Here is a 21,271-nt window from a genome sequence, read left to right on the forward strand (position 1 = left end):
TAATCAAATGTGTCCTTGAGGCTTGAAGGAATGATGGTTGAAGGTTGCTGCATTCCATAGCTCAACTTGCATTCGCTGTGCGTGAGGGCTCCTTCCCCTCAACCGCTCTGTGCAGCGGCGAAGTAAGTGAGACCAAGACAGTCCATTGGAAAGTCGGGATGGCAGAAAGGCTTTGAGCAGTGCGATGAACATGCGGAGACGGTGGAGGCGCTTGCTGGACTCTAGGCCGCCGCCCACCACGTGCAATTTGCCAGCGCGTTCTGGACGCGTCGGCGCGCGCGCGTTGTTTCCAGCTCACGCCTCTCCTCTTCCCTCCATCCCCCCTCCACCTCCGCTGTCTCTCTCCTCTCCCTCTCACTGCCATGTCTGCCTTCCGCGCCATCCGCCAGGTCTCTTCCCTCTCTGCCCGCACACTTGCGACGCGCGCAGCCCCGCGCACACTCGCCCGTGCCGCACTCGAGGCTGGCCGACTCGCGCCCGTCGCCGCGTCTGCCTCGCGGGCGTTCTCCGTCTCCGCGCGCCGGCTCGGTGAAGGCTCTAGTACGTGCATCTCGAGGCCCCTGTTGCCCTGCTGCGTTGCTAACGGTTGCCAACAGCGGACGTCGCGCTCACTCAACGTCTGGCTGAGGAGCTCAAGTACGAGAAGGAGGGAATCGCGGGTGAGCCCGACTTCCTCAAGGCGTTCAAGGAGCAGGGTATCTGGAAGGTGAGGGCTTCATGTGCTCCTATACCTCGGAGGTGTGCTGACGCAGACGTGTCAGATCGAGGACACTCCTGGCATGGACGAGGTCATTTTGACTCGCAAGTTCGGCAACGAGGAGTGCGTAGTTTCCCTCGCGCGCCGTGAGCATGTGCTGATGCTTTGATGTCAGCATCCGCTTGGTGTTCTCCGTCTCGGACGTCCAGTCTGCGGAGCAGGACTTCGAGGAGGGCGAGAGCCCCGCTGAGGAGTCTGAGGAGTCGGAATCCAGCATGGAGTCGTCCCCAATGCGCGTCTCGTTCTTGTTCACCAAGGTTGATTTCTCCCAAGCCTTGATCCCGTTGAGCTGTTTTTCACCCTCCTCGCACAGTCGAACACGCCTGGCTCGGTCTCCTTCGACGGCATGTGCCAGGACGGCGCGTTCACCATCGACAACGTCACCTACTATACTGACGCCAAGATGGCTACGGATCTCACTGCCGAGGCCGACTGGAAGCGCAGGGGGTACTACATTGGTCCTACGGTGAGTATCATGTTCCCTCCCCAGCTATCAAGCGGAGTGGACGCCGATGACGTCATTTTCCTTTTTTCTCGGCACTCGGAAAATGATATTGAACACTGACATGGCTTTTGCTGCAGTTCGAGACCCTTGACGCGACCCTCCAGGAGGAGTTCGATCACTTCTTGGAGGAGCGCGGCATCAACTCCGCTCTCGCCTACTTCATTCCCGAATACGCTGAGCACAAGGAGCAGAAGGTTCGTGGATATATGCGCCTTCCGCCCCTGTTGAATGCTTACCTTGTTGTGTGCGTGCAGGAGTACGTCAGCTGGCTCACCAGCATCAAGAGCTTCGTCGAGGCTTAAGGATGGTATGGAGAGTCTCGGTTTCGTCGCCACGTTTGCACATCTATTGTACACTTGCTCTGATGCTTCATGACCGCCTCCGGGTGCCCAAAAGTCGCAGCTCATAATGTTACTCACGTATCTACTCATGCTATAATACACCCACCTCCGCATTTATGCGTCACGTCTTCTTGTCCGCGAAGTCCAAACATCTCGAAGATCCCACAGAAGGTAACAGAGCATGTTCTAACTAATGTACATGAATCTACAGTACGATCCGAAGCAAAAAAAGCCGTCAAGTAGCGTCAAACTCATGATGTCCGCTTCTCCCCCACCGTCTCCAAGACCCTCCGCGGAGTCGCAGTCTCCATCCCGGCCTCGACCACCCCAAGCTCCATGTCCAATGCACCGGGGCGCACATCCTCATCCCCCTCGTCCTCCTCCCAGCGATGGGGACGACGTCCGCCTCCAGCCCCACTCGCAACGGGTCGCGCGCGACGAGCTCGGCCTCCCTCTCCCTCCCCTCCTCCCCTTCCGACACCCGCTCCTTCTCCCCCCCGGAGACGCTCCGCGCCGCCGGGCTCGCGGCGGGGACCTCCCACGGCCGCGCGCTCCCCGCCTCCGCGTCGCCGTCGGCGGGGCTGCGCGGGCTCGCGACGCTCGTCGCCGTCGCCGTCCGTCGACGGCCCCAGTCGCTCTCGTCCCCGCCCCCATCCGCGAAACGGAGGGGCGCGCCCATGTTGCCGACGACGGCGCCGGGGCCGGGGACGAAGCGCATCGCGGCCCAGGTCGCGCTCGAGGACGTGAGGGGGGCGGAGGCGGAGGCGGAGCGGTCCGAGGGGCCGGCGTCGGCGAGGTAGACACCGCGGAGGTTGAGCATGAAGCGGTAGAGGGAGAGGGCGGTGAAGACCTGCTCGAAGAAGGGCCAGACGTCGAAGAGGACGAAGGTCTGTGGGAGGGGGTGCGCGGTGAGTGCGTGCCACGGGGCGGGAGATGCGAGACGGGGGAGGAGGGGGACGAGACGAGACGTACGGAGCCGACGGAGAGGGAGATGATGCTGAAGATCTGGACGGCGAGGATGACAACGAAGTAGAGCGTCCCTGCGGATGTCGGTCAGTCCGGCCGTGTCGGAGAGCGGCGCGCGGACGGGAGGGGACGGGACGTACCGTCGCGGAGGAGGAGCGTCACGTAGGGCGCGCGGAGGCCGAGGCGGCGCGAGTCGCGCTTGATCCCGAACGTCTTGTACCAGGTGAGCGCGATGACGGTGATGTCGATCGCGATGCCCACCGCGCGGGAGACGTAGTTCACTGCGTGCTGCGGCGTGAGGAATCTGACTGCGTTAACGGCGGGGGATGGGGGCGTACGTCGGTAGTACGCATCCGAGTCGAGGTGGTACGCGGCACCGCACCCATAGAGCGGCGCGCCGAACGCTATGGGCGTGTAGTGGACTTGAGAGTACTGCGGGCGTTGTCAGTGGTTCGGGAGGTCATGGAAGTAATGGACACCCACGATGCTGATGATAGGTCTGATTGGAGTGAGGAGGGCCAGGAAGTATAAGGGTATCGAGTTGTCAAGCCAGATACCCCGGACGCGCAGCAAGGCGAACACTAATCAGCAGAGTGAGTGAATCCCATGAGGACGCCTGGCATGATTAGCCTGCAGTACGCACGTCCGAAAGATAGATAGCTTATGTTTGTCATGGTGTCATCAAGGCGTAAGACTGGGACGCATCTGGAAGGGAAGAAGAGGACTAATTCAATTGGGGGAGCCTGTCTGAGGAGAGCTAGACGCACGGCTAAGTCATCATACAAGAGGAAACTGGCGTCAGCACGCCGGCGTGGTTGATAAGCCCGCAAGTGCTCACTCACCTTGTCCTCCACGGTGGGCAGGAGCACGCTGACCAACAAGACGATCCTCTCGAGGACCGCGGCGTAGCGGGTGATGAAGAAGATAATGGTGGCGCCCGTGAAGCGTCGCCGCCATATCCTCTCGATCTCCTCGGGGAGCGTGAAGAAGTAGTCTGCGATGATGAGGGCTGTAACCGGGGAGGTTAACGAGCGAGGGACAGCGGTCGCAGGTGGCGATACACACCTGAGGAAGCGATGATGCAGTAGTTCTCCACCAGTCTGTACGGTGATCAAGCAAGTATGCCAGATGATTATCAGCAGCCGAGCCGGCACTCTGTATTCAGGGCACAGAGCACTCACAAGCGGTCGTAAGCCTCGAGGATGAGCTGCTGGAGGTCCACGTCTGAATCGCTGGACATCGCGCGCGTGGGGGAGCGAGGGAAGGGGAAGATCCCAAGGTCCCCCGCGGCCTGTTAAGCAAAATGAGTGCGGTGGCGGGGGCAGTTAACGCTTTCAGCAGCGCGAGTCCGCGCCTCCGGAGTCCGCGGACAGCGCAAGCGGGGGGACCGACAAGTCGGTCGAATCAAAGTTCTGAGCACGCCAGCGTCGGAGCTACCGTGGCCCGCGTGCAGGGGAGGGCGCGGCAGGCATGCACTGCACTGCAGAACTTCGACTGCCAACTGCCACCAGGCGGGGGCTTGTGCCTGGCGCGCGACAGTGATTGGAAATGACGTTCGTGGCGACTTTTCGCTGGAGGGTCGGCGGTCGGGCATCGTGGGCGCATGTAGACCGCAGCACCGTGTCGACCTCAACCTGCTCCAGTAACATAGGCGAAGAATGCGGTGATGATGATGAGATGACTGTGACGGTGCCAAGAAGCGTCGCGTGGCTGAAGCACGAGGTTGAATAACGGGAAACTGAATTCTGGAAGCAGCTGGAGAGTCGAGGCAATCTGGACATATGAGGAAGACGGATGACTGCAGATCGACGCGCCAAGACGTGCTTGTCGCCCGGGACTTGGCCTACGTAACGTCAGCCTGATCCTGTGATCCTGTTCACACACTTCCTCCGATCTCAACGGCGAGGAAAGGCGCTGCAGGGCACTGCCAGACAGGACAGAGGCTTCCTGAAAGGGTCCGAAATGAGCAGAGCTGTGCGCAAATCTCGTTCGGTGCACAGATCACGACTTACGATCAACAACTTTCGCAGCTTGCATGGGGGCATCATGACTCATATTCCAAACACTGTCTCGACGATTGTTGATCGCGCTTGAGCAACGCCAGCACCATCACCTCGGGACGTATAAAGACAGATCTTGTCAACAAAGGCGGCGGTCGCGGGGTGGTGGACGGGAAAGCCGCCGCGGGCGCTCAACATGACGCGTCCGGCTCGGCGCTTCAATTGCAAGGTTCGCAACATGCCACGGAAACATCTACGTTTGTCTATTTCAAGACATACATGCACTACATCGCAGATCACAACAACTACATCTCCATCTACAGTGCCTGCTATATCCCGGCCATCTTCCTCAGCACCGCAAACTCGTCCTTGCCCGTCGCCTTGCAGAGCGCGTAGAACTTGGACTGGGGGTTCGACAGCAGCGCCCCGGGCGTGTCGTACTCCGCGATGCGCCCCTGGTCGAGCAGCATGACCTACGCTCCGCGAAAGGAGGCGTCAGCGCGAGAGAAGCAGTGAGCTGCGAGATCACGTACCCGGTCGTAGTCGATGACCGTGCGGAGACGGTGCGCGATCGTGAGGATCGTGCTCGACGCGAACTCGCTAGAGGTAGAGAGCGATAATAAGTAGATAGCATCGACGATGCCTTTCGAGTATACTCACTGTCGAATGGTCTTGCTGATGAGCTCGTCGGTGGCGTAGTCGACGCTGGCAGTTGCCTATGAAACCGACATCAGCTCTGGTCCACAACAGCTCACAGGGGTGCTCACCTCGTCCATGAGAAGCACCTTTGACCTCTTCAGGATCGCACGGGCCATGCAAAGCAGCTGTTTCTCTCTGTGAGGCACGTGAAATCGTAAGTGGACAGCTGGACGTGATGCAACTCGCAGCTACTCACCCCGTCGAGAAGTTTTCACCGCCCTCGGACACAGGCGAGTCGAGGTTGCGGAACACGTTCACGTTCACGCTCTCCTCAACCTCCGTCATCTCTTCGCCCGAAGGAATGAGGTGTACCCGACGCAGTGCCTCGTACTGTAACCAAGGTTGGCTAGGGTGCTCGAGTAATGTGAACGATCTTCTCTTACAATCTCGACATCCTGGTATTCGTTGAACACGTCCAGCGTCGTCCGCAAGGTGCCACTCAGGATGATCGGATCCTCTGCGGGATACAGTGAGCCACACGCGAAAGACTGGCCGCAGGAATCACGTACGAGGAATGATGGTGAGGTTGCTCCTCAGGTCGGTCAGCCCGATCTTGGAGATGTCAACGCCGTCGATGAGGATGCGACCCTCCGTGGGCTCGACAAAGCGGAAGAACGAGAGCGCGAGCGTGCTCTTGCCCGATCCCGTGCGGCCCAAAACGCCGACCTTCTCTCCGGGGCGTACGTCGAACGTGAGCTGGTGGAGGACATTGGGGAGCTCGGGCTGCAAGACGACGAATCATTCGTCACGGACGCTAAGGGACACCGGACGAGGGAAGAACACGTACGGCGTATCTGATGACGAGGTTTTCGCACTTGACCTCACCGTGCTCGGGCCAGGAGGCCGCCGGGCGCGGCTCGATGAACTCCGGGGGCTCACGCGGAAGCTCAGAGAACTCTTTGATGCGCTCGACGGCGACCATGGACTGCTCCAGGCCGACAAAGCGACGAACCTGCAGTGAAGACAATAGGTCAGCTATCGAATGTTGTGTTTCACATCTAGCTGCTGACCAGGAAAAGAAGCTGTAAAGCCCCAGAGATCAGTCAAGGGAAAGTGCAAGAACAAGTCAGGTAAGCTCACGTCGCCGAGCAGAGAAGACGCGAAGGCAAGAGCAAAGCCGGCGAGCGAAGCGTCGATCCCGGGTGTTAGGACACAAACGAACGCTGTCGTTCCGATGACAGCACTGGAAAGGAGATTGAAGCGGGCCGAGAGCCAGCGGTTGACTAAGGAAAGGATGAGGAATGTCCATTTTGTAGGAAAGCGCGCAACTTACTACTCCACATCCAGTAGTATGGGTTCGCATTCTGCAAATATGAATCCTTGTTAGCGGACAGTAACCCACTTCGGATATTGGCTTACAGTGTCTGCAAAGCGAAGCATATCACGCAGGAACTTCGACGAGGCACCGAAAGCGCGCAAAACGGCGACGCCTGCGATCGTCTCTCCGTAGATGGAGTAGAGCGGCGAACGCGTCACCGAGTCTTGATTCGATCAGCACAATACCTATCACGACCTTCATTCTAACTCACCCAAGCGACGCATGTCTCGCGAGGTTTGCCCATAGACCTTGCCAACTGTGCCAGGGAGTGAGTATAGGGATGAAAGAAGACGGGCGGGTGAAACCTACCATTGTAGTACAGGAAGCCGAACACGAGGGCAGCAAAAACAAACACAGGCCCGCCAACGACAGTGATCGTGACGAACGTTGTGGTAACGGACAGACAGTACATCAAGCTGCGACCGAAGTGATCCGGGAGATTGCTGTCGACGCCTATTTGCGATGAGCACGGCACACGGATCAAGAGATGGGGTCTCTGCGTACCCTCAAGTCCTTTCCGAAGCGATTGAGGAGTCGACCGCGAGAGATGGTGTCATGGAACCGGATGTTGGCGAACAGCACACCCTCGAGCAGGTCTGTTAGGAAGTGTGAGCCGAGCCCCGTACCGCAGGAACAAAGGATGACATTCACTCTTATACAGGACGCCTGAGGCATGGATACCGCCATGGTCTGTCGCGATGATTCGGTCAAAGTCTCCCATTATGCTGGCAAACCACTCACAAAGGAAGAACCACCGCAGAGTGGTGAGAACAAGACCGATGAGAGCGATCTACAAGAAGAGTTCATATGTGACGTCTTGAGAAGGGAGAAGAGACCCACAATCGCGTAGACGGTGATGTAGAAGATTGGGGAACGGGGTTCCTGATCGCTCATATAAGCTCCCGACCACGTCCTATCAGAACATGTTAGCTCGCCCTGATCAGCGAATAGCCAGTATACTCACCTCAGCCAACCGTTCTCAAAGACGGGGCTCAAAGTTCCTAGGACCAACGAGAGCCCAAAGAGGGCCCAGAAGCCATAGCTACCGCAACCAGCGATATATGTCTTCCAGACATCCCGCCCAATCCGTCCCATCGCGCGCTTCTCTTCTTCGATGAGCCTGCGTGGCGCCTTCTTCTTCTTCTCGGTTTTCGCCTCGGTCTCGCCCGTAGCGGTCGTAGGGGCAATAGTTGAGCTTGTTTCGGACGCGCTCCCACCTGGGCTCGCCTCGTCAATGATTTCTTCAACATTAACAATAGTTGCTTCGTCCTTCTCGTCAGTGGGGTCGGCCGCGCCGGTTTGCACGAGCGTTTTAAGAACACCTGACTGCTGGAAGCCATCGTAGTCGCCCGAGTACTGGACGCGGCCATTGTCGAGGGAGACGATGTACTTGGCGCCGGCGGCGCACAGCTGAACATGATGCGAGACGAGAATGAGAGTGCGGCCCTTCATGAGATCGCCACGGAGGCACTCGTTGTACAGGTGGCGCGCGGTGTGAGCGTCGACGGCAGAGAGCACGTCGTCCAACAGCAGGACGGATGCTCTCGAGTATACCGCACGCGCGAGTGAGACTGGCGAAAGGAAGATCAGCATGACCAACGCGCATACAAGCAGGCAAAACGTACCTCGCGCCTTTTGTCCTCCGGAGAGGTTGACCTACATGTGCGTCAGCGATTGGATTCCGAAGAGACGTCATGTCAACTTACACCGCGTTCACCGATCTCGGACTGGTCACCATCTTCGAGAATTTCGAAGTCGCTCAAAAGGGCGCAAGCCTATACCAAACGTCAGCACTATACTGTGATGGAGCACATAGATCTTGTACCTCGAGAGTTTGTTGGTATCGTTTCTCCACATACGGGAGATTAAACAAGATGTTGTCTGGACGACGCAAACTTGTGTGAGTGGCTACCTCACAACGAACCAATGCTCGCTTACCTCTAATGGAAGCGTTGCGTAACCAAGCCGTCTGTGGCACGTATGCACAGACACCAGGCACAACCCACTCCTCCTCGGGCACCTCGACACCAGCAAACGACGCAATAATGTCCGGCGGAGACCGTGGACACACCACCTGTCCGGCAAGGATATCCGTCTCCCGAGCAGCGCAAGCAACAAGAGGGATTTGCCGCTGCCAAGCTTGCCGCAGACCAGCGAGAGCTCGCCGATGGGGAAGTCGAGGGTAAGGTCCATAAGCATAAACTTGTGCCTCGGGGTGCTGGCGGTTGACGGAGTCTGGCTGTGCGAGCGGACGACGAACGAGCGCGGTCTTCCGGCCAACTAACTGTCGCCGACTGGAGGGCGATTGGATGGTGCTGACCGTCAAGAGGAGCAACAGGAGCGACTTCCGCTCCGCCAAGGTACTTCTCAATCCGGCGGAGGGAGACGGTCGACTGTAACATGTTGATGAAAGTTTCCGGGAGGGCGTTAAGGGCAAACTTCATCTCGTTGAACACTGCGGGTGGCGCTTAAGTCAGCGAATGGGTACAACAATGAGACTAGAGGGACAAACCGCTGATGGAAGTGAAGGCGATAGACGGAGTGAGGGCCTCCCCGCGGACGACGGAGAAGTGCCAGAAGGAGACGAGGGTGACCAGGATGGGGGATGCACTGAAGATGGCCTGCCACAAGACCTCAATCGTAAAGTTAAGTTTTTGATACTTGAGTTCCTTCTGCCGGATCTTCATGATGCGGGCTTCGAAGCTGCGCTCCCACGCCATGAATTTGAGCATGCGAATACCGCCGAGCACCTGTAGCAAGGTATCAGTTTATGTGCGTCGTGACCGAGTCTTCCGGCAAGGCGCACCTCGTTCATAAGTGACACGCGCTCGTCACGAGCCTTCATGAGGTTGTCTTGGGCTCCGACGACAACCTTGCCCGCAAAATGGCTCAGAGGGAGGAAAAGGCATGTCACCGCCAGACCAAAGAAGCACGAGACGCCAAGCAGGTCGTACAGGAAGATCGTGCCAATGATGATCTCGATCGGGGCGTCAACAAGGGTGAAGAGGTGCCAAGAGAACTCGGACACGCGGTCCACGTCGGTGGTCATAAGCGTCATGATCTGCGCCTTGCTGGAGAAGTCGTCTTCGTCGTCCTTGTCTTTGTCCTTCTTGCCCTTGTCTGCGTCGTCGGTAGGCTTGTTTTCGGCGGCGGCCGAGGACGCAATGTCTTTCCTCACAAGTGTCTTTTGGAAAAGGATCGAGTTAAGTTGTATGCGCATCCGCACTTGCAGGGTGGTCGTGGAGACAGACCACAGCTGGCCCGTAGCTGCGCGACATCAGTGAACGGCTCACTGAAGGAGACCAGCCAAGACGTACTCGTGAGCATGATGGCGTTGGTCAAGAACAGTCCAACACAGTACACGAAGCCCCAAGCCCTGTTTTCCCGCTCCGGGTCGACCTCGAGGTAGTACACGACGCGCTTCAGGAAGAATGCCGGGGTGTAGAACAAGATCGCGGCGAGCGCAGCGAGGAAAATGATCAGCGACAGCGCCTTCCTGTTCAGGAGGACCAGGCGGTACCCCAGGTCGATGCCGGAACCGGGAGCAGGTCGCCACGACCCAACGCGCAGCCGCCAACGGCGCATCGCGTCGCGCATGCTGGCATAAATGGTGGTGGCACGCATATCCGCGGCTACGATTGGCAGGTCGCCAATCTCGAGGCTTTCTGCGATGTTGCCCAGCATGACAACTTTGGTGGTGTACGAGAAGAGGAGGATATCCCATACGGAGGCGCCTATCAAAGAAGGGTCAACATATCGTCCCAACTTGGTGCGTAGCTGGTATGCGTCTGTGGCTTTCCCGCATGCGCTTCCCTGGTGACTAGCACAGCAAGTACGCAGTGCATTCGCGGGAAGTGCAGGCGGAACAACAAGTCTCGTGCCAAGAAATTCAACTCACCAGTGATGCCGCATACGTTATCCTCGTACTTGGACGTGATTTGCATGAGAACCTTGTCCGAGTATATCGCGTCCGATGGGAAATGCAGAGGAGGTCCACGCGGGGTTGTCACAACGAGCACCAAGCACACCGCGTAGATTACGAACACAGCGTACCACAGTCCGAGTGGGAGTCCAGTTTCGTGCATCCACGCCGAGGTCGAGGGGAGGGGGGTCGAAGGGAGGATGGCGGTGACACCGGGGGGTATGGTCGCAAAGAAGGTGAGTATGGATAAGTGCACTGTTGACCGTGCGTGTTCGCCGTAAGTCTGGTTGATGGAGAGGCCGGCGAGGGAGAGCGCGTACAGCGCGAACGCAGTCTGGAGCGCGTACACCAAGATGCTCGCGCGGTCGCTCTCCGCGATCGACCAGCCGAGGCATACAGTTTGGACGACGAGGGTGATACCCAAAAGACACGCGACGAAGAGCTTGCGCAAGCGCATCTACCCGTGGGGTCAGGACGCGGATGGGGTGCAGGAGAAGAGTCGGGCGCACCTTGGTCCAGAATTCAGCCTCCCTCAGTGGGGTCCCATCCACCGTGTCCTCAGGACGCGTTACATCGAATGGGTCGCGCAGAAGCGCCTCTTCGCCCTCGAGAAACGTTGGGAGGGCATCCTGGCGCGACTTGCGTGCGCCGACTGTGAAAACCGCAAGACTTGCAACGGCTACGGCGACCTGGACGACCGCGACTTGAAGCTGATACTCCGGCATCGTGAACTTCGGCACGGAGTTGCAAGTTGGGGCGACAAATGCGTCCCACGGTGGGTATATGCGCGCTGACAGTGACTCGTGAGGATGGACGGGGCCGAGGACGCTGAGCGCTGAGGATAAGACGGCCGCTAGCGCTAGTAAGCTCTATTAATAATCCAATCAACTCGGGTGAAACCCCGATAACAAACGAGCGCTTTATTTACACACGCGGTGCGTTAGTTACGTAACTCCGCTTCAACCGGCTCGAGGTCCGGTCCGACTCGGAAGCATCTCTCTCTGTCTCCTGCTTCGACCTCCTGCTTTCTTCTGAAAGTTCGCTCCTCTCCACAACTCAGGGTTTGAATAGTGGGCCATTATAAATGCCATAACACCAATTGAAGGTAGTTCATGTCATACAGCAAGCAGTCACGATATACTTACGAAACACCGTTGTCACTACAGCTCACATATCCCTCAACGCAAAATGCCTACGCGATACTTATGACCACTCAGATGGCTCTCAGTCTCAGGGCTAATGGTTCGTATGAATACTTATTGCAATACATGAAGTCACCCATGGCCTCAGGGGAGCTTACTCACAGTCCCATGAGTCACCAACGTCGAACTGCGTACGCGCAGTCACTGTCATGAACTTTCCGGATGGCATCCCGGTCGTGGACATCATCATAAATAATCGGGGTATGTTATCCCTTGCGTAGTTAGGGCTTGGTTTTGCTTACTTGAAGTCCAAATCTCGAAGGCAGGCCGATCCGAGTGCTCGGGACGGTGCCACTACCAGCCTCCGTGAACCAGGTAAGCAGAGCTATCGCTTCGTTGGGTGCGGTGGATACAGACGGGAAAAACCCGCCGTGCGCGTACTGTACCAGCTCGATTTTGCACATGTACTCAATCTCGTAACGGGCGGCCCACCAAGGCCGCGCACACGTTCCATCAACGGAGCGCGCTCGCCGCCATGATTGGGTACAGATGCGTCCACAGAGCGTCTTGGGCATCGCCTGTTATGAAACTGCGAGCGTGCTGCGCACCTGCTACGCGCGCGCACATAAATTGGAATATTGCATCCGGCGACTCATAATCGACCCTCTCTGGTGGCCGCAACGTTTCGACCACCTCCCCTCCTCGATCCAGAGCACCCCTTGACCTCTCCTTGGCCTCTTCATCCATCCCTTCCCGCACCGGCCAAAATCTTGCACCATGCTCATCCTCTCCAGCTGGAGTCCTTCCCCGACATGGAGAGCCCACGTCAAGCCCACACATTGGAGTTGGACGATCCGAGCCATCATTCTATCCGCCGCCATGAACATCTTCGTCCTCGTCTGGACTCTAACACACCCGCCCTCGCCACATCGTGCATTTTCCCACTTTGACCCCGAGTGAGTGTATCTCGACCCTACCGCCACGAGCCTCTATCGCTCACAATTTCACCCCTCGCACCGCCATTTGCGCCTCCGAAACACACAACCTGGACACAGCCACCGATTCGGTCTCCCCTCCGACGCACCGACAATAACACCCGGCAGCCGCGCAGAGGGGGCTGCGGGCGGCGAGAACGTAATCGCGACGACGTTCTACACCGACGGCTTCGCATCCGCGGTCGCTGCGCTTGGCGGCTCGCTTGCGCGCGTGAACACGACTGCGCGGCTCGTAATGCTCTACATCCCAGAGCAGGTCTCGCACGGGGGCTGTGTCTCGCGTCCGCGACGGGCTTCAAGCCGCTGCCGGTCGAGCGCGTCGCACCGCCCGACGCACGGGACGTGTACTACCACTTCGTCGACCAGTACACCAAGCTGCGCCTGTGGGAGCTCGACGCGCGCCTCGGCGCCCGCGCCGTCGTCTACCTCGACGCGGACACGCTCGCGTTCCGCAACTTCGACGAGCTCTTCGCGCTCCCGTTCGAGCTCGCGGCGACCCCGGACGTCTTCACCACCGCCGCCGGCTTCTCGCTCCGCTTCAACGCCGGCGTGCTCTTCCTCCGGCCGTCGTCGGAGCGCTTCCGGCAGTTCATGCGCCTCGCCGCCGTCACGGACTACCCCCGGCACGAGGCGGAGCAGGGCCTGCTCAACGCGCTCTACGAGGAGAGCGTCGCGCGGCTGCCGTACGCGTACAATGCGAACCTCGCGATCAAGGCGCGCGCGCCGGCGATGTGGGCGGGCATGCGCGACGAGGTCCGCGTCGTACACTACACGCTCGTCAAGCCGTTCACCGTCGACAACAAGCGGTACTCGCTCGTCCCGATGGCCCAGCTCGAGGCGAACGCGCGCCGGCGCGGACGGGAGGATTCGGCGGGGTGCTCGAGCGCGAGATGGGCGAGTGGGCGGACAGCTGGGCGGAGACGTATCGCGCGTACGGGCACAAGCTGGATGCGTGCATGCACTTGTCGGACATTCCGGCGATCACAGTGCGCCGTTACCTGGGGCGAGGCATCCGTGAGGCGGACGTTTACAGCATGCTGGCTTCATGAGACTTTTGGTATATTATTATTGTCCCTTTGGATAGGTTTGCGTCTTGTATCATCAACCATACTGTACGACTGTCAAACATTACATAGACAACACGATCCATCACACACATCCAAAATTCATGTTCCGGCGAGCATGGTTCCCGCCTAATATCCTCTGGGGCACAGGACACCCATCTGAGTGGATAGTGCCTTTTCTGTACCACAATACTTATATCAGAGTTCCGAAGACCCTCCCGGAGCCCCGTAAGGTTATGTCCTCTGCGCGGCCGAGACGTCCAGTACGTTCTACATCGGCCTCGTCCACCTACTACTCTGTTAGCAAGCGGCCGGTTAGGGTTCGAAGCTCGCATGACAAGGGAGCGTCGGAATAGTCTCCGAGTCGACGCTCGCTCTTTCGGCGGAGCGAATCGATCGAAGGGCCGAGACGGAAAACCAGGCAGCTATGTCTCACGGGCGCGCCCGCCCGCGACAAATAAACCACATACTCGAACCACACTTGCCGAGCGTGCAGTGCAGCTTCGAGATAAGGACGGTGGGCTTCATAATAGACGATCCTCACGTGGAAGTAGTAGTGGTCACGTGGCGTATATACATCCCGAAAGCCTTCAGTTACAACTTGCCGGGTCCCCAGCATAGCATCGGGCTACTGGATGTGATGCATGACGACGCCAGCCCTGCGCACAGGGCTGGGAACAAGGAAGAAGCTCGGGCCCCGAAGCACCTCAGTTCTCCACGGGCATGACGACCAACCGATGCGCGCGGGAGCATGGCCGCCGAATGACAGCGTGCGAGCCGTCGTGCGCGCAGGGCGAGCAAAGCTGATGTCGTTCGTGGATCAGGCGCCCTACGGCGCGCGAGAGAAATACAGAGGTAGGTAACAGTATGCCGTGTGAAGGCGACAGAGCAATGCTCAAAGTATCCTGGGGCCCCAGTCCAATGAGTCCGGGCGAGAGCTGGGCGAGACAAGAATACAGCGGGCGGGGGACGCGCATGGCAGGACAACAGGCAGAGTTCGGGAGGCGGGGTATGAATGGACCTGGGGGAAAGTGGTATGCGGTGTGTATTCGGTACGTCAGCAGGTGAACGAAAGGGCGGTGCAGGAGATAAAGGAAATAAGACGCTTTCATCGACGGAGGATCGACGAGGAGCGCGACGCGTGGCTTGTCGACTGGAGCCCCGACCGGACTGCGGGCGGAGATGGCGCGACGGGGGTCGCGAGGGCCCTGCGTGTGATGCTTGGCTCTCCGGATCCGCAAAGAGACCGACACGCCGCCCATCGACATGACACGGCGCGCTCCTCTGACGAGTCGTCCGGGTCTGGGAACACGCTGCTCGTTTCGGTGGGGTTGTCGCGCATGATCGACTCCGTCGAGGTGAACATCGTTGTGCCGCTCCCTGGCGAAGGGTCGTGAAGATGAAACGCAAGATACGGCTCGACGTGGTACTTACTACTGCGGCTCCCGCGCACCCAGCTGGAGACTGGGCTTGCCATGATCTGGAGTCTCCGTAGGCGCTCTTTCCGCTGCCGCTTCCGTCGAAGAAGCCACCAGACGAGAACACCGAGCGCGACGAGGAGCGCGACGCCCCCGAGGACGGCACCGATGATAACCCCATCTATAGGAGCCAGACCCGCGGTTTTGTTGCTGCTCGCCGCGGTTGGTTTGTGGGGGCAGTCCAACAGATCCTTCGGCAGTAGTGGATGTAGTCTGAGGCGGCGGCGGAGACGATCCTTGCTGGCAAACGATCGCGTAATCGATGATGTATGGTGCTTTAGCGGAGGCGGACGTGACGTCGATTGTCAAGTGATGGAGATTAGGGGTGAGACCTGGTGATGACTGGAAGAAAGGCTGGTTCGGCGTGCATGTCTGTGCGCTCGGCAATTGAGGTCCACTGGCGAATATGCCGTCGACGGAGTAGTTCGCCGCAGGAATCGTTGGCCCCGGAAGGCTGCCAACCAGCGTGATCGATGTCCCTGCACACGGGACGTTCAGACAGAAAGTTGAGACGTGATAACTTGGTGAGGCTTACCGTTGAAAGAAATAGACACACTCGCCCCGCTTCTCATGGTCGAATGCGTCGTCAGAAAGAGCCCGTTGGGGTCCTTCGACGTCAGCATCCAGTTGCCTGTGTACTGGAAAGAGGGATCGTTCTCGTTGATGAACATGCAACCAGAAGACAGTGGAACGATGTGACCGTCTGCCCCGCAGATGCTTTCGTCGTCATCGTCACTGCTGTCGCTACTATCGCTGCTGTCGCCGTTATTGCCATTGCCATTGTTGTTGTTACTGCCGTTACTCCCCGGTTTCCCGTTGCTGTGACCGTCGCTGCCATTATTGCTGTTCTGACGGGGGACACGGAATCAGCCTATGACGTATGCCATGATCGAGGGGCGGACTCACCTTGCCATTGTCCCCACCAGGAATACCGCCGCCCCCGTTGAACTGTGTGCCTTTGTTTCCGTTAAAGTGGAACGGCGTAAATGTATTAGATGCCTCCACGCTCGACGTGGGGGCCGTGGTGGAATCTTGTGGGCATGAGGCCACGCTCGCATACACGAAAGGATTGAATCACGCACCCCGACGCCAAACGCCCTTCCTCCGCTTCTGAACCCTCCTGAGGACGTCCAGATGGCCAGCCATCGGAGACGCGAAAGTCCTACGGCCAGGGTGCCACTTTGCCACGTGCTGCGAGGCGCGGGCTAAGACTCGTGCGTCGCGAGAGAAGACGCAACGCACCTAGAAAAGTTGCGCGCGAATAATGGGGACGCGCAGCGCCGCCGACCGATGCTGCTGCAGGCTGCGAACGAAGGGAAGGGGAGCGAGGCGTGAGGCGGCGGACGTGCGGCGATACATGTACCTGTACGGGGCGGACCCAGCGGAGCGGCCACAACATGGTCCCCGACAGATGGATCTGTTCACGGGTCCCTGGCTCGGCTCCAAAACGAGACGCTGACAGGGAGCGGCATCGTGGTGATAACAGCGGTACAGGTTCCGGGAGGCTCGCTAGCTATGGCAACGCTCGCCCTGCGAAAGGGGATGACGAGCTGGCGCGGAGGGGCGCTGGAACCTGGCGTTGGGCTGACACGCTGGTACGAGGCGTCTCACGACAATGAAGTGTGAGTTTTTGCGTCTACTCGCGCCAGAAGGGGAGGTCTGGGTGGAGCATTGATCGCCATTTAAGCCAGTCGCGGGCGTAACACGCGAAGATGTGGTCCATGCGGCATGGGTGGCCCAGGTACGTACAGAGCGAGGTCAGACCGCCTTCCAGAACGCGGCTGCCATGTCGACCTCGCTTCGGGAAACCTGGGCGTGTGAGCGAGACCAGGTTGGTGGACTGTGTACTCACTTCCGGCGACTTGTCTGCTTGAAAACGACATATCTTGCACGCCAACTGACCGCAGTACCGAAAGAAGGTGATTTCCAACAGTCGCGCTGCGGGCAGCGTGCATGATGGTGGGATGGTTCAAGCTTCAAGATGGGAGACCATGCGCTGGCCACGCGAAACGCGTTGAGCAGATTAGATTAGATCGTCGCATGCGCGCTCCGAGATGACCATGAGGAAGACACCGGTGCCCGGCAGTGGGACCCACTCGACCACTCCCAGCCTGGTCCATCAAACCCGAGCGGAAGGAAGGGAATCTCATTCCCATGCATTACTTAATGGTCAGCGACAAGTACGGTACCGAGACATAACTCCGGATCTGAAGAATGGCGTGCGTCCGACCCACTCCCGTTGGACAGCTCATTCCTGCGGGGCATCGCGACGAAGACGACGACCCGAACAGGCTTGGCCGCTAGCGATCCCGACTGAAGCCGAACTGAACCCGCCGAGCAGTGAGAGGAAAGGCGGCCGCCGGCACGGTGGCGGTGTCGACCGCCGTGTTCCTGGGACGGACTGAGAGCAACTGCCGACGTTCCCTCCCGCTCCGAGGCACCGCGAAGCACCTCATCTTCCCCTCCCCACGAGCGACCCTTCGGCAAGGACGTAAAATCGACAGAGACGGGCTGCAACATCGGGACGTTGTCAGCAGAGCCAACACGGCGCGCGAGCCCGGCCGCCTGCCAGACCCGCATCCACTGCGCTGGCATGTCGTTCTCCCCCGGGTCGGAGATCGACGCCACGAGCAGCGATGCGCGTGGGTCCAGGTCCGTGCAGCAGAACAGCAAATAGGAAGACACTCACCAACATGTCCGCCCAGTGTGCGTGCAGCACAGGCCGCGCGCTCCGCTGCACTTCACACATGCGCGGCTTTTCTTCGTCGAGTCCGCCGACCCCCCATCTCCACGCCCCTCCGGGCCCCGACCTGCTTCGCTGCAGGCGCCGCAACATCCACCGACCGACCAACACCGAGAGAACGACGACGATGCCGACAAAAACGACCGAGACCAATGTGGAAATGCGCAGGCTAGGTTGGTGAGGGCCGCTTCCATCGGACGGTGAACCGGTTGTGCCAGTGCCGTCCGAGTGGCCTGCGGCCGAGCGTCCTATGATACGTGACCACATGTGACGTTTTCGTGAGAGAAACTGCCGCGACAGAGGTCAACTTCGGCGGCCCCAGCGGAGAGATGTACGGCGTACCTGCTACATTCTGTTCTGAATACAACTCAAACTTCTTCCAGCCGTGCTTGGTAACACATCTTCATGACATTATGAGAGCGATTTGGCAGAGCCCATTGTATCGATTTGACATCTTGCTTTCTTGGAGGTATGTGAATACCACGTCTGTGAGGAGGAGAATGGGCCATCTTCAACGACGAAGCTCATGCGCGACTGGCTTACAGGCTGGTAGGATGTGGGCTGATGATTGAGTTGAGGAGTAGGAAGGAGGATGTGTTGTCACCGCGGCTCACTCGAAGGTTAAAAGTGCCGCGTCGGCGTTTGTTGCGTGACTCACAGGCGTCTATTTGTTGACTCATGACCGGACATTACAGGCATTTGAAACCAATATTCAAACACTTTTGGCGTTCAATGAACTTTCAAATATCTCCTTCGTGATCACCGCCTCCGACTGACTCGAAAGTAAGTTCAGTTCCTCCCAAAGAAGCCCCGGCGATCGGTCGGCAAGTACTCGCGTATCGTACACATTCACAACATAAGCAGCGCATCCACATCATACCCACATCAGACCCACGGGCACCTCATCAACTCCCCCGATCCTCCGCTCCAGGTGGTGCTCGAGGACGTCGAGGCGCTCCCCACACACAGTCGAGGACGGGCTGCCCGGCGTCTCGCTCGTCTCGTCGATCTCGACTTCAGCCTCCTCGTCCCCGACGGACGTGATCGAGTCGACGTCCCGGCTCGTGCTGCGAGTGTGCGTGACGAGGATGCATATGCGGTCCTCCTCGGGAGGCGAGTCGTCGGCTTCCATCCCGACGCTGGCGGCCATCGAGGTGAGGAGGGTGGAAGAAAAGCGACCCGAGGGGTAGGTGGAGACGGCTTTGGAGGACCTGTTGGTGGAGCTCGCACGCCAAGCCGAGTTGAAGGTCATTGATGGCGTGGTGAAAGCGGTGGACGCGGGGCGAGAGTCGATCTGTGCGCCTTCGGAGCGGAGGTTCAAGAGGAAGCGCGTCATGAGGATAGAGCTGAATGAGACGATCATGTCGTTCAGAAGGTTCTCGTTCTGTAAGGTTACCCGATAAGGAGCTGGTTGCACATATACTACGGTGCCGATGACTTACGAATTCCATGAGGTACACAACCGCGAGTGCGTTGAGAGCGCAAACGGCAAGGAAGTAGAGGGTCCCTAGTAAACAGGGGGGGGTCAGGATCAAAGAGTGCCAACTCCGGAGTCAAGCAGAGACTTGCCATCTCGCAATATGAGACCGGATACATTGGAAGGCAATCGAGTCTTGTGTGTGAGTAGGTACACTCGGTATGTCTTGAGCCAGGTGAGGACAACGACCAATCCGTCAGAAAGAATGGAGATGATTCGAATCGCGAGGGACACTGTGTGGAGTGTGAGTTTGCATCATTACACAGCCGTATCATTAAACTCACGTCTCATGTAGACTGCTGCTGCGTCTTGATTGGGTAGTGAATGGCACGTATATAAGGTTGCCTCGATCAAGAAAGGGGTCGACGCGCTGCGGAAGTACTGCGATCCGCTTCAGCTCAGCGTTGGAGACAACGCACAAGAGCATTGGCACTTACAATGTTCATAAATGCTGGAAAAGATCCAGTGACCATCACAAGAATCAAGAGTAGAAGATGCTTATTCCACAGGGCATATAGTCTCACGGCACCAATGGCTGCGCGCGCGGGATGAGGGGAGATCGGAGCTGAGGACTGCTGCTGCTCACCAGACATGACCACGATCAGAACCGAAGTGGTTATGGCTTGAAGCCACAGTACCGAGCTGCAGCTGAGCATAGATATGCGCGTGTTAGCACTGCGCAAATTTGCCCACAGCAGTCCGACGAACCCCTGTGTGCGTCTGTCAGTATATGAGTAGCACATGAGAGGCACAATACTCGCATACATTGTAAGAGTGCAGCTGCCAAAGTCCAACCACGGAGAAGACACGGTTGAGAAGTGTGATGTATCGGGTTAGAAGGAAGAGAAGCGTGGCACCGGAGATGTCGCGCTTCCAGACTTGCTGCACTTCCGCGCCAAATGTTATCGCGTGCTCATACAACACGAGAGCTGGAAGAGCTCAAGCGATCAACTAGGGTTCTCTTGAGTGCAACGTTGGAAGCAAGAACGTACCCGTTGCAGCCACTGAGAGGAAGAACGCTCTAAAGGGATATGGCGACGCGCTTTTAATGCACAGAATCGCATGATTAAAAGGAAGAACCACTCACACATCCGCATTTTGCAAACTTGAAGCGACACGTTCGGCAGGAGCGGACAGGGACATGGACGGCGTCCCGGGAGTGTCGAGTCGCAGATTGGGTAGCGCAGGACGAGACTCGTGTTTTCCGCAGTGAACCTGACGGATATACGGTCGCTGGCCTTGGCTTAATGGGGATCTTATACGGGTGATGCGTTCGGGGCCATTCGGGGACGAGACACGACCAAGCAAACCACTCACCTCAGTCTCTGCGCAACGCGTAAGATGAACTATATGTCCGCGAGTAGGAATGGGACGATTTCTCGTGCTTGAAGTCTGTACGCGCGGAGATGGAGCTTGCAAAGTCGGGCGTGCCAGCACAGCGAAACGGGGACCAGCCAGGAAGAAGGGAAAGGACGACCAGCTCGTTGCGCAGATGCCAGCCGCAGGAAGAAGGCAAGATGGAGGGCGAGGCCGCTGGCTGCGCTCCAACGGACGAAGGGCGGCGACGGTGAAGGCTGTTCGACAGAACCTAGACGTCTCCCTGTTCAGTGATGAGCGTCATAGGGGATTCTTTTGATAGGCCTCCGGAGATGGGCCGGCGAGAGATGATCAGCATCTCGCATACGTCACCAGGGCTGTCCGAGAACTGCCATCTGGTGGGAGGTCAATTCGAGTGATCTTAAGTCTCGACGCGCTTCTCAGTTTCTCTGTCTTCGTATCCTCGGACACCTTTGGCCTGAAAACAAGGGGTGGGCGTGCTTGTCCAGACTACGCCATGAATGAATGGATACATGCTCTGGGAGGT

At 58.3% G+C, this 21,271-nt stretch overlaps 6 protein-coding genes across 6 annotated transcripts; 2 read left to right on the forward strand and 4 right to left on the reverse strand.

The window, feature by feature from the left end:
- Positions 1 to 362: 362 nt before the first annotated feature.
- On the forward strand, positions 363 to 1,564 carry BXZ73DRAFT_92425 (mitochondrial glycoprotein; the record flags this gene model as incomplete). The annotated part of the gene is made up of 7 exons (XM_048026361.1): positions 363 to 540; positions 597 to 706; positions 762 to 820; positions 873 to 1,014; positions 1,071 to 1,223; positions 1,340 to 1,456; positions 1,517 to 1,564. 7 exons carry the CDS (start codon positions 363 to 365, stop codon positions 1,562 to 1,564), a joined length of 807 nt encoding a protein of 268 aa, XP_047873489.1.
- Positions 1,565 to 2,267: 703 nt separating this feature from the next.
- Positions 2,268 to 3,806, reverse strand: BXZ73DRAFT_24368 (uncharacterized protein; the record flags this gene model as incomplete). Its single annotated transcript, XM_048017691.1, has 9 exons — positions 2,268 to 2,492; positions 2,576 to 2,643; positions 2,710 to 2,850; positions 2,908 to 3,001; positions 3,053 to 3,150; positions 3,213 to 3,293; positions 3,408 to 3,578; positions 3,635 to 3,669; positions 3,751 to 3,806. Coding segments are annotated over 9 exons (969 nt in total), but the record flags the coding sequence as incomplete, so codon positions are not given.
- A 1,092-nt stretch (positions 3,807 to 4,898) lies between these two features.
- BXZ73DRAFT_92426 (multidrug resistance-associated ABC transporter) lies at positions 4,899 to 11,233 on the reverse strand (the record flags this gene model as incomplete). Its single annotated transcript, XM_048026362.1, has 27 exons — positions 4,899 to 5,042; positions 5,103 to 5,169; positions 5,299 to 5,403; positions 5,465 to 5,598; positions 5,652 to 5,725; positions 5,778 to 5,991; positions 6,056 to 6,220; positions 6,349 to 6,491; positions 6,542 to 6,572; positions 6,628 to 6,749; positions 6,798 to 6,842; positions 6,896 to 7,039; positions 7,126 to 7,236; positions 7,328 to 7,376; positions 7,427 to 7,499; positions 7,551 to 8,157; positions 8,212 to 8,242; positions 8,293 to 8,361; positions 8,412 to 8,467; positions 8,525 to 8,681; positions 8,738 to 8,821; positions 8,872 to 9,041; positions 9,099 to 9,336; positions 9,393 to 9,853; positions 9,904 to 10,320; positions 10,485 to 10,965; positions 11,018 to 11,233. The coding sequence occupies 27 exons, from the start codon at positions 11,231 to 11,233 to the stop codon at positions 4,899 to 4,901; spliced, it is 4,608 nt and encodes a 1,535-aa protein (XP_047873491.1).
- A 1,194-nt stretch (positions 11,234 to 12,427) lies between these two features.
- BXZ73DRAFT_80948 (nucleotide-diphospho-sugar transferase) lies at positions 12,428 to 13,694 on the forward strand (the record flags this gene model as incomplete). The annotated part of the gene is made up of 4 exons (XM_048023389.1): positions 12,428 to 12,606; positions 12,754 to 12,901; positions 12,946 to 13,520; positions 13,556 to 13,694. 4 exons carry the CDS (start codon positions 12,428 to 12,430, stop codon positions 13,692 to 13,694), a joined length of 1,041 nt encoding a protein of 346 aa, XP_047873492.1.
- A 1,123-nt stretch (positions 13,695 to 14,817) lies between these two features.
- BXZ73DRAFT_105676 (uncharacterized protein) lies at positions 14,818 to 16,333 on the reverse strand (the record flags this gene model as incomplete). The annotated part of the gene is made up of 6 exons (XM_048016345.1): positions 14,818 to 15,089; positions 15,144 to 15,378; positions 15,437 to 15,666; positions 15,723 to 16,035; positions 16,094 to 16,218; positions 16,270 to 16,333. The coding sequence occupies 6 exons, from the start codon at positions 16,331 to 16,333 to the stop codon at positions 14,818 to 14,820; spliced, it is 1,239 nt and encodes a 412-aa protein (XP_047873493.1).
- A 2,819-nt stretch (positions 16,334 to 19,152) lies between these two features.
- BXZ73DRAFT_25635 (uncharacterized protein) lies at positions 19,153 to 20,346 on the reverse strand (the record flags this gene model as incomplete). The annotated part of the gene is made up of 7 exons (XM_048017714.1): positions 19,153 to 19,314; positions 19,373 to 19,475; positions 19,496 to 19,640; positions 19,692 to 19,788; positions 19,845 to 19,942; positions 19,994 to 20,049; positions 20,165 to 20,346. Coding segments are annotated over 7 exons (843 nt in total), but the record flags the coding sequence as incomplete, so codon positions are not given.
- Between the last annotated feature and the right edge of the window lie 925 nt (positions 20,347 to 21,271).

This window comes from Epithele typhae (assembly GCF_022376455.1).
Source record: "Epithele typhae strain CBS 203.58 chromosome Unknown BXZ73scaffold_69, whole genome shotgun sequence".
NCBI classification, from domain to species: Eukaryota; Fungi; Basidiomycota; class Agaricomycetes; order Polyporales; family Epitheliaceae; genus Epithele; species Epithele typhae.